The 12,435-nt window shown below is 43.3% G+C and overlaps 1 protein-coding gene across 1 annotated transcript in view; it reads right to left on the bottom strand.

Moving 5' to 3' along the window:
* Positions 1 to 2,629: 2,629 nt before the first annotated feature.
* The window catches only part of FBXO15 (F-box protein 15), a 39,836-nt gene continuing 30,030 nt past the window's right edge, over positions 2,630 to 12,435 (bottom strand). Inside the window, exons 9-10 of the mRNA XM_007449678.1 lie at positions 4,370 to 4,494; positions 2,630 to 2,899 (exon numbers count right to left, since the gene is read on the bottom strand). Of these exons, the coding sequence (XP_007449740.1) occupies positions 2,630 to 2,899; positions 4,370 to 4,494 (395 nt within the window). The remainder of the gene's footprint in view (positions 2,900 to 4,369; positions 4,495 to 12,435) is intronic.

The raw sequence follows: 12,435 nt of genomic DNA, 5'->3' as shown, positions 1-12,435 counted from the left end.
CATGCCACTGAAGAAAGGATATACAGCTGACCTCTGAACAACATTGGTTTGAACTGTGCGCATCCACTTATACTTGGATTGTTTTCAACAGTAAATACGACTGCACTACACCATCTGAGGTTGGTTGAATCAGCTCATATTGCGGAAGCTCAGATATGGAGGGCTGACCTCATGTTATACCCAGATTTTCAACTATGCAGAGGGTCCACACAGGCATTGTTCAAGGGTCAACTTTAAATCAAGAATGAAGACAACATTCCATAAGGCAGGATTCACACAGGAAACTTCCCAGGATGTGGGCTGTCCAGTAGGGCTAGAGAGAAGTTTAGATTAAAGCAAACAGAGGCAGATCTCAGGGGATGAGCCTGCGGGGGAAGAAGTAATAGAATTTAGAGATTATGTGACATGTTTAAGCATCCGGGGGGGACACTGAAACACTGACCAACATATGAAAGACTGGGCAGATCTTTAAGGAAAATTTTAGGTTCGTTGAAAACCATGTAAGTAGAAAGAGAAGGCAATTACTAATCCAAGAAAAATAAAAAGTTGTAAAAGAGAGAAGCATCACTGGGAACAATATTAGAGTCAGCAACAAACCACAACAACGTATTTTCAACTGCAGGAATTATCTGGTATGATGCAAGAGGGGAAGCAGCTGGTGTAAAAGAGAGATATTTTATCTACTGTAAGTCAATATACGCCAAAATTGACAAATCCAGAAACAGCCACAGATTATCATTTAGAAATATGAAGACAAATGACAGCTTTACAAAGCTGAACATTATCCCAGACCCGTGAAAGGGCAAGTGGGGGCCAGGCTGAGTCTTCCAGCATCACTTGGTGACATGTGGTGTGCACGCACGGCTTTGGGGAGGTGCCATGATGGTGACTACCTTGTTCACCCCTCCCCCAACACCGCCTGATAAACTTTCCATCAGAAGTTAGCTCAGATGGGAAGGACTCCCACCCCCATCTATCTCTGCTTCCTGCACGCTCCCACAGCTGCTGGTATATCCCTTATAGTAGTTTCCATGGATGTAACAAACAGCTACTGAGGATGGATTACGAGCCTGGCATTGCATTACCTGGACCAGCCAACTGGGATGCAGACAAGTGTTGTTAACTGTGAGTCCCCGCCTACGGGTTTCCCCACGGTAATGCCAACGTGAATTACCCGGCTCCCATTCCACCCAAATACCATTCAACCGGGGATAAAGAGAGCAGCACTCTTTCTCCAGGGCTACCTCACTTCTACTACTATTTTCTAGGACATCTAGTCCCGCCACCATCTAACCCAGTGAGTCCAAGGAGTCACCCCACACTATTCTGTGTTTGTTTCCAGTTCAGTCCTGCTGGTGACGCATGGCTTCCGCCACCTGCCTCTCGGGGCATCCTGTCCTCTTCTACCTTCATCTTGAGCTCACGGCTCAAACCACTGCCTCTCCACCCCCCAAATGCCACTCAGGTGGGGCAGGGGCTCCACATCCCCTCGTTGGCAAGACCACAAAGTAGCATCGCCCCGTGCTCTCAGTGTCTGACACGGATCTCAAATTTCTCCCTCCCCAACATCTGCAGCCCAAGACCTAGGACGGCGGGAGGGTGAGGATGGCTTCAGAGCAGGGATCCTTTTTACTCTCACGTTTCTTTGGTTGAGAACCTTTTCTTTTATTGCTGTCTTCAAGCTCTTTATTCTACACACAAACACCTCTCAAGAGAAAACTGATCAGATATTTCAATAAGAGAAGAGAGATAGAGGGGGGAGGAGTTCAATCGTGTATGCCCCTGTGGGAGCAACACAGCATTTCAACGATCACTTCTGAGAACAACTTTAAGTGGGAGATAAAAATATGACAGAAAAAGATAATCGATACAATCTCAAACAAATTTAGAACCAAATCCCTGAAAAACGTGATTAGGTGAATGTTACCTCCATTTGAACCCCAGGTGTCTGCCGATCCTCCTAAAGCACTTCTGCAGAGGGAGTGTCCTTCCCACCCTGTCCCACTGATGCAGAGCTGGGTGTCTGAACTGCATGTGTATCACGCTTCGCTCTTCTAAGGGATAACAACTTCCTCTGATGATTACAGATGTATCTTTCCTTGTGAAGCAGGTCATTTGTCTATTTTACTTTGCTTTATTGAACACTAATGTGGCTGCTAAATGCCATGAATATAGCACTTTCTAATTTTAATGAATACCATGAAGTTCACATTTAAATATATTTCTTTATTTGGGGTTCTAACCAATAAAGAAAACATCCTACATATACAACACACACATACACACACACGCGCGCACACACACACCCTCAAGAGAAAACTGATCTGTTTTCAGTCTGATCCGTTTTCTTGTTTTTTTAAAGTGTGAGGGCAGAAGAGAAGCAAATATCTTTTTTCTTTTTATTTTACATGAATTTCCACTGTGATGGGCTATTTTCACGGTTTTAAAATTTAACTTAATCTTCTAACCTTAACTTTAAAATGACTCAGAAATCATGATTTCTAATGTGAAATAAGAGGACATCGAACAGACTACTGCTTTATTTTAACTTCCAACAAACACCAAGAACAAAACCAGTCAGCCCAAAAGAAACAAACAGCAACAATAATTTGCCGCCTACTGCTAATGCTCAGTATTTGGTCCCAAACCAGTGGTTTATCTTTGCCACCCGCAGGTAGAGCGCCAGGCTGACGATAAAGTACTCTCCCGTCTCCTCGATCCACACCAGCTCCAAGTGCACCCTTCCCTCTGCGTCTGCGTAGTCCACACGGTACGTCTCCCCCAAGAAAGTAGGGCCGTCAGAGGGCCCAGGAGAGGGTCTCATGCACACCGGGGAACTGAAACACCAGAAGGGTTTCCCATATTCTTCCAAAAGAGTTAAGTCCATTACAGAGCAACTCTACAAAATAAACACAGATGTTCGTAAGTGTGAGGATAAAATGGCCAATTAGACCTGACTTAATAAATGTAGATGGAGCCTCGTCATGAAGGATTAAAGTGAAAGAGGAGGGAGAAGAGGAAAGAGAACGAAATTACAGGAAGCGGGAACAGCATGTGACAAGCGTGTGACAGTCCTCGGCACGGGGTGTGGCGGGGAGGTGGGGAGGGCGGCCAGGTCAGCTCTGGCCATCACTGAACTGCTGCGCCCGCGCGCAGCAACCGGCACCAACAAACGCAGAGACTGCCTTTCCAATGGTCAGAGCTGGGATAAAGCTTTGTTTCCTGTACAATTACAACGCTTCCCTTTCCACCCCACAGTGGGAACTGAATATATGCTTCTCGATTACCAAGGAACACAAAACAAATTATATTATTTTTATATTATGCTGACCCTTTAAGTCTGCCATGTTGATATTTTGCCTTTCTAGGTCCTCAAGGTCCATTGTGACTTCAACATTTTAGCACGCGTTTTTGTAAGAATCATCTAAATCCACTTTAAAAAGTCAGGTCTGTGCTCTTGAAGACATGAAATAATATTCCTTTGTATGTGATAAATCTTTACCAAGGTTTAAACAACTGCTCACAAATAAACAGAATAAAACATCTCAGTATATCAAATAGCAAGTGGATCAAGAGAGAATCCTTAATGATACTGAAGTGCTTGCTTTTCACGCTCAACAACAACGCTGCTCTTGGCCTCAGCCATCACCCCTAGTCACTGTCACAAGGCATCCATGCTCATAGGCAGAATTAAGCCAGCTTAACTGGGGCCCTCTGCATCCACAGTAGATGCATCCTGTGGAAGTCCTGTTCATCCCACAACACACAGATGGAGAGGAGTGACAACCAGGGCACCCACAGGCACAGGGATCACAGGAGAAGCGAGACTGCGTGAGAACCCTCCTCCCCCCCACCCACCGCCAGTCCCCGGCCACCACATCCTCCCTCCCCTCCATGTGGCTGGTTTGTGATAGAGGTAAAAATTGATTTAACTGTTCAAGGAAAAATCTGTATGCTGGAACTTATAACTGCAATAAACTTTAAATTGGTGTCCTAAGATGTAACTGAGAAGTAATTAAGATGTTTTTGAGTAAATGCTACTTGCCTGGTCCAACCTACGGCTCCACTCTTTCTCCACAAAACGAATAGCCAGAAGGACTTCGAGGGAACAGAGGGGTGCAATCAACACTGCTCAGCAACGTGCTGTGTGCCACCTACCCACCAACTCCACCACGCTCAGTGGAAAACGAAAGGCCCTCAATACACGTTGGATAAATCAATCAACTGATTGCCACTGGCTAAGAGGACGTGCACAAATCTTCAGACACCAGAACAATAAATCTAGGACTTTCAAAGCAGCATCATACATATACATCAACAGACACATTTATTATAAAGAAACCAGGTACTTTAAGAAAAAAAAAATTACCTTTATACAGCCATCAAAAATATTAGTTTTCCAAGAAAGGCCAACTTTTCCAATAAGAGGTAGATGTTCAGTGCTATTTTTAAAGCTTATCACACTGAGCTTCATATATTCATTTTCAATGTATCCTGAAAAGATCAAAGATTTTTAAAATTACTGTATGTCAACCAATGCAGGACAACAAGTCAAGATCCCTCAGATCTGCTGCTCTATAAAGGAAGCCTTGTGGAGCTAAGTACTGGGTTCAGGGGTGGAAGGAGACCCTGACACAGCTGACTCGGGCATCTGGCTGAGGCGAGGGCACTACTATATCCACCTGCATTCCTGAGACAGAGAAATGAGCTTGTCTCAATGGTGAGACGGGGAGATGCCTGGGGTGAACAGGACAGCACCCTGTCACCGATGGGGAGACAGCTACGAGGCAAGGGTTCCACTGATTTGATTAAACAAACTGCTAGGAAAATGGGAAACCAGAGCTGTGGAACTTAAGAAAACAGAGGCCGGAAACTGCACAGAAAAAAGGCATTAAATGTGAGGGAGGGGAGAGACGTCCAGAGAAAGGAGGGGTGAGAGCCAGTGAACGTGGAAAGTGGTCAGGGAAGGAGCCCAGCGCACATCTTCGCAGGACCGTGTGAACAAGCAGAAATCCCACCACGTGCTGACCAAGAGCTGAGACCAGAGCCCTGCCCTCCCTGGACCAACGCAGAGCTGCCCGGGAGCAGCCTCACCACCCAGGGTTGTCACGGCCCGGGTGCACGCACGCCCGGGGGCCTACAGGACAGCTGAGCCCCGTGCACCCACTTTAATGCGTCCTGCAAAGGGGAGCATCACCCGTGACGAGGTCACAGGCCTTCACTCACACGCAAGCTTTCTTCAGAGGCAACACCTGATCAAGGGTGAGATGTGAGTCACGCGCAGAGCAGAGAAAGGAGAGCAGAGAAACGCACGTGCTCTCCGACCCCATGCTGCTTATTTCATGGGACAAAATAAAACCAGAACCAAGCTGCCCTGGGAGCCAGAGCCCCATTCTAGAAACTCTAGATAGTGTCCTCATGGAAGTGCGGCCAAAAGATCAGGACCAGGACATGAGCTCTGGGCGGGAGCCCCACAAGGCGGCGCAGCTCCAGCCCTGGAGGGCCTGTTAGCCACTCTGGTCCAAGGACAGAGGCTGCCCATATTCCCTCCTCTGCTGCTGAGTGCTCAGCAAGAACCGTGCAGCTTCTCAAGCGAGGTCTCGGAGGAGGCGAAGCAATGACATCCTGAACAGCAGATGTGGCTCTGCTCTGCCCTTTGTCACCACACAGCCACGTGCAGGACTGCTGGCTTGTCCTCAAGACATGGCAGAAAGTGGACCCCAAGGTACATCAGCCAATAATAGCTCAACGGCAATTGTCTGAGTTGATAAACATGAAATCTCTGTAGGAAGCGAGGACTATTGCTACTCTGTTATCACCAGACATCCTCCCTGTAGAACAGCTAGAACACTGTGGTATCTTAAAAGGTCAGAGCTCTTCCCACTGACCCTGTGTAACTGCTTGCTTCTCTAAGACAGAACAAGGTGAAGCTCTCTGTACATGTAAGCGACCTGCACACAGAATGCATATGTGAAGGTGAATGCAAATAAAATAGGTCATGTTTTTGAGTATTTACTGTACATCAAGCATACGTTACATACTTTGTGTACAGCAGCTTGAAAGAATACCTTAGAATAGTACTATTAATTAGTCACTGCAATTCTCTGAGCTCACAGGTGAGAAAGCTACGTGCCAAGAGGTGAGCAGTGCCTTCCTTGCCCGAGGCCACGCGGTGGTCAGCAGCAGAAACGTGACCCAGACCTGTTCTGCGTCTGGAGTCCATGTTACAACAGATTAAAACAGATATGAACGTGGGGACACACGATCACCCATTGGTTTCAATACTAGCTGAGAATGTATAACGTAGATCTAGATTCTCATGGAGTTTTGTTTTCATTTTACTGCCAATAGAGAAAAATCCATGAATGCACAGACAGATGCGCTGGGGAACCGTTTACGGCTCCCAAAACTGTTGCTGATTTGCCCATGCTCACTACCTCCCGTTCCCAGCCCTCCCGTAACCAGGTCGTGAGTGGCCTGGCTCCTTCCCTGAGATGCGCCCCTGCTCGCCTGGGTCAGAGTGAGCAGTGGGAGCAGGTAGAGAAGGGAAAACGCCTCTGAAAGACGCAGGGGCAGAGGCCCAAGTCCTCGCAGAGCGGGCATGGGCAGAACTCTGGGGTCGACTACTAGGTGTGACAGGGCGATGTTTTCACAAGAGAAGCCACAGTGTGTCACACGTATACAAACGCAGAGTCTAGCTCTTCCAGAGAGACTGTGAACTACTGTATCCTTATACATTCCTGTGCTGCTTAAACCATTCAGAATAAATTCTGTTGTTGGAGACTCTAACTTTAACCTACCAATACGTAAGGCCATCCTAAAAACGCAGAGAAATACAATGCAAGGCTCACTGCTCTTGGCTTCCCGCGACGTGCACGCACAAGCACGGACTTCAGAGTCGTAAGGAACTCGTTCCAAACCTGCCCAGGCATTTGCCAGAGGTATGACCATGATCAAGCTCCAAGCCAAGCAAAATGAGACACAAATAGAGAGTACTTTATAAAGCTTTGTGATTAATGGAACAAGTAGTAAACATTAACATTACAGGGTGAATTGTTATAAATGCCAGACTAAGGTTGCTAAGCACTTTAACGTATTATCTCGACCATAATACTCCATCTGAAGAGCTAAGCCCACTGCCAAGCAGAAAGATGTACCATGTTCATGGAATGCAAGATTCAACACCGTTAAGACATCCGTTTACCCAAATTGATATATAGACTTAATACAATCCAAATCATAATCCCAGCAGGCATTTAATAAATAATTTACAAATAAATAATAAGATGTGACAGGCTGATTCACATGGAAATGCTAAAGACCTAAAATAGCCACACAATCTTGAAAAAAAGAAAAATAATTGACTTCAAGACTTACTATAGAGCTAAAGCAATCAAGACAGTGTGGTATTACTATAAAGATACACAAATAGATCAACAATATAGAACAGATAGGTCCAGAAATAGACCAACGCTTTTACAAGCAACTGATTTTTGATGAAGACATCAAAATAATTCAATGAGAAAAGAAAGCCTTTTCACAAATGGTGCAATAACAACTTGCTATTCATATGGGAAAATAAAATGAACCTCAACCCTTACCTCATACTTCACACAAAAATTAATTAGGGATGGATCACAGACCTAAATGTAAAAGCTAAAACCATAATCCAGCTGGAAGAAAGAATATCTTCATAACCTGGAGTCGGAAAAGTTTTTAAGACAGAAAAATGAAAATAATACCATAAAACAAGAAAACAATAAATTAGATTTCATCAAAGTGAGAAACTTCTGATCACTAAAAGATACCACTAAGAAAATGAATAAGCAAGCCATAGACTGGAAAAAAATATTTTCAAAACATATGTCTGACAAAGGACTGTTATCCAGAATATATAAAGAGCTTCTATGGTTGAGAAATAAAGAAACAAATACTGATTTAAAAAAAAAAAAAAAAAACCACAAAAGGATTAAAGACACTTCAAAAAAAGATATGCAAATGAACAATAAGCACGTGAAAAAGTACTCAGCACGATTGGCCATTAGGGAGAAACTACTACTACCATACACCAGATGAGCTAAAATTGAAAAGACTAATAACATCAATGGTTGCCCAGGATACGGAGCAACCAGAACACTCATACACAAATGATGGAGTGTAAAATGGTACAACAACTTTAAAAAAAAGAAGTTTGGCAATTTCTAATACATAAAAATTTCTTACACATAAAAAAAAATGACTGGCGACTTTTAATCCATAATTACACCTGCCCTAATTCGACTTCCCAGTCCTAGGTATTTAGCCAAGAGAAATGAAATCATATGCTCACAAAAAAGATTTGCACAAGAAATCTATAGCAGCTTTATTCATAACAGCCCAAAACAAAAAACAACCCTAATTCCCTCTCTATCAACAGGAAAACTGGTGAGCAAATTCTGGTATACTGGGCTTCCCTAGTGGCGCAGTGGTTGAGAGTCCCCCTGCCGATGCAGGGGACACGGGTTCGTGCCCCGGTCCGGGAAGATCCCACATGCCGCGGAGCGGCTGGGCCCGTGAGCCATGGCCGCTGAGCCTGCGCGTCCGGAGCCTGTGCTCTGCAACGGGAGAGGCCACAGCAGTAAGAGGCCCGCGTACCGCAAAAAAAAAAAAAAAAAAAAAAGAGTCGTCGGAATGGGAGCGAGAAGGAGGGACAGAAGGCTGCTGGACACATCCAGTCCCACTGACAAGCAACAAGCCCACCCGGCAAACTGCACTGGGAAGAAGACCTACCCCTGGGTTTTTCAACATGAATCCTTCTCGCGAAGCCAGCTTTAGGTTAAGTTTTCTAGGTAGAAAATTAGGTTCTAGGTAGCTTTCAAACAAAAAATAACTTTCCCATCTATACAGAAGTGTTGTTTTCTTTTAAAATAATTTTTGAATCAGAAAACATGAATACATTTATAAGTGGAAGAGGAGTTGCTGGAAAACTGGTTTGAAATAATGAAGAGATAAGAGACCAAGGGCTAAATAAAGGTCCCGGAACAGGCAGGAGCAGGTATATTTAGGAAGCAAACTGGAAAATCTTTTGGAAAGACAGTGAGCCATCTTTTTCTCTGAAATAGGAAAAACCAAGCCTACAAACAGACTGTGATACCGTGAAGATGTGCTGGCAGATGAGAGAGGACGATCAGTCTTAGCACGGCGGGTAGTAAGCCTTGAGAACGAGGAAGATGAGTGTGGCTGTGTTTAAACAGCCTTTCTGCGAAATACAAGGCGGGACTAACAAGAGTTGGTTAAAAGATTTCTGAGTAGCAACAAGGGATGAGGTGAAATCTGACAGCCCCAGTGGACATGCGTCTGTGACTTCCTGCAAGGAACTGCCGCCGGGCATTCACGAAGTTAGACTCTCAGAGTCAAGGTCCGGAAATGCAAAAGAGGAGGAAGAGGGCTCATCACATAAAGGTTCAAGGCGCCTCCTCACAGGTCCCGTGTTACCGGCGGGGCTGGCTTCAGGGGCCACAACCTGTGTGGATACAAGGGACCCCTCCTGGTTTAATGTGCTGCTGTCAGCATTTTGAACTTAATAATTTTCTACCGAGGAGCCCTGCGGTTTCATTTTACACTGGGTCCCACAAATCACATGGCCTCTTCTGCTTCAGGGCAAGGACCACTGACTCCCTGTGAGCACTGACATAAAACGTATGGAGATCAGCATTCTCCTGCTCTGTGAACAGAATCTGTAATGCTGATTTTTCATGAGTCACCAAAAGTACAAAGCGGGAAAAAATGTACTAACAACCACTGATGAATATGCTCTGAAGAATTATCTGTTCTAATTTTTCTAGATAATCACCACCTAGAAAGTACTGTACTATTTCTAATGCCTTCCCGTTATCATAAATTCTTAGAGAGGATAATCTGACCTAGAAACATAGAAAGTAATTAGTATCAAGGGAACAAAACAGGGAACAAAAAAGTATCTATTTTTGGAATCACAAAAATAAAAATGGGATAACATGCTATGTATGAAAAGTATCTTAAACAAACACTAAAAACTTTAAAAGTAGAATTTCTTAAAGAGAGGTTATCTGGGCTAACCAGTGTCTGCTGCTCAAAAGTTGAACAACCCTACTTTTTTCATAGAATAAAAATAAGTTTCTCAGGTCCATAACTTCTTTCAAACCCCTCAATATTTTCTATTGTGTCTTACAGAATAAGGCACTGAATATTTATCATTTAATCAGTACTTTAATAAAAAGCATATTGCAGAATCTCTATAGGAGATAGAACAAATCTAACAACAGATAATGGAAACATAATCTAAAGATATTCCTTCACAATGGCAGCACAAAAATGAGTTGAGAAAGGTGAAGGACCTACATAAGATAACATTTCTCCTAAGGGCAGAGAAGAAAACTTAAAGAAATGGAGAGATAGTCCAAAACCCTAAATAAAAACACATCAATTCCTTTCAAATTAATGTCCACATTCAATACAAATCTGATCAAAATCCAAATAAGACATTTAACATCTGGCTAGGTGATTATTAATTATATCTAAAAGAATAAATGGATGGAAATAACTGAGAAATGCTGGATGAAAGTTCACTAGTAAGAAATGTTACATCGGGGGAGGGACACATTTTCATAACACAGTTCACAAGTAAAGCTTGAACTGCCTTCCTGCCTGGTGAAGATACAGGGAGAAGGGGTACCAACCCTCAGCAGAGAGAAAGCCCGAAGCACGAAGGGCACAGGAACCTGCAGGCTGCGTGTAATCTTTATGTTAATCAAAAGGAAGTGTGAGTTTAAAAAATGAAGAGAAATAATGTAAAGGAAACAAAGGTGAATATTCGCCTGATCTTGGCAAGTGAGTACTTTCTACGTGAAAAAATTTCGGAAGAAACAACAAGAAAGAAAGGACTGATTACGTACAATTAAAAACTTTGGAAGGATCCAAAGCAACATATACCAAATTACAAGGCAAAGGACAAAATGGAGAAAACACTTGCAGCAAATATAACTCATATAAATCTTGTAAACATTTAAAACAATGGAACCAATCAAACACAAACAGATGGAAATTCAATCAGGAGAGAAATGTAAAAACAAGACAACACTAGCACATGCCCACCTCCTGGAAGCACTCCTTACTTCCTCTTACTTCCTCACTTTAGTCCTCGGGGAACCTTAGTGGAAGGTTCTCATGCTACTGCACCATCACACACTTGTGACAGGTACTCCGGAATCTGGATCCTACGAAGACGCCCCTGAAATAGCCTACCGGATAGCTGCTACAGTAGCCATAAACCTCTGCTACAGTCAACAGGCTTTTTTAAATAGCCAACCTAACATTCAACATTTGCAAATCTAAAACAATCAGATGTCATTTGCACCTCTCAAATCATCAAATATTTTTCAAATTAATGCTCATAATTATAGTGCTATAATCATGAAAATGGAGACCTAAATGCCCAACAGAAGGAGAATGGGTCAATAAATCCTGATAAAACCAAACAATGGGTTGTCACACAACTTTTCAAAATCCAATTTTTCCAAAGAGTACTACTTAGTGACATGGGGAAAAAGCAAGCACTGTTCACACAATGTGGTCCACAAATATAAATATAGCTACAGATTTGAAAATGGACCAAAATATAAACAAGAGTTGTCCTTGGATGACTTTCATTTGCTTCTTTAGAAGTGTCCATATATTTAGAATTTTCAAATCTCATAATAAGAAAAAGACATTAGTTTTTAAATGCATTTTTATAACAACTCAAATAAATGACAGAAGCAGCATACCTTGTTACTTAAAAATTCTTTCCCACTACCAAACGTAAAATAGCTAGCTAGTGGGAAGCAGCCGCATAGCACAGGGAGATCAGCTCGGTGCTTTGTGACCACCTAGAGGGGTGGGATAGGGAGGGTGGGAGGGAGGGAGACGCAAGAGGGTAGAGATATGGGAACATATGTATAACTGATTCACTTTGTTATAAAGCAGAAACTAACACACCATTGTAAAGCAATTATACTCCAATAAAGATGTAAAAAAAGAAAAAATTCTTTCCCTTTGCTTCTTTACCATCACTCTCCCTCTCAAAACTGATAAAAAGACTACAATCTGCTGTACTATGCAAAACCTTTTTCCCTCAGCTTCTGAAAATTGGTAATAATTAGCCTGATACAAAGATCAAAAAATATGCATTCTTTCATACTTTGCACTGCTCATCATGCTCTTTTTCAAGCTCTACTAACACTTCAGAGACACAGCTGGACTACTTCCTGTCTGCTCTTCCACTGGGCTGCACCCATTCTCATCCTGAGACCACCTATTCTTAGCAAGGCCTGCCTGCGAGGCTGGCCCTTGGCTGGTGTCCGGGGATGGATTCCAGGAGTGCCCCCGCCTCACCATTCCTCGTTGACAAGAGAGGGTCACCTGCCTGAACAGTCTGTA

This window comes from Lipotes vexillifer, unplaced genomic scaffold, assembly GCF_000442215.2.
Source record: "Lipotes vexillifer unplaced genomic scaffold, Lipotes_vexillifer_v1.1 scaffold196, whole genome shotgun sequence".
NCBI classification, from domain to species: Eukaryota; Metazoa; Chordata; class Mammalia; order Artiodactyla; family Lipotidae; genus Lipotes; species Lipotes vexillifer.
The sequence above is the reverse complement of the archived record's forward strand: the minus strand, read 5'-3'. Positions and strand labels throughout refer to the sequence as shown.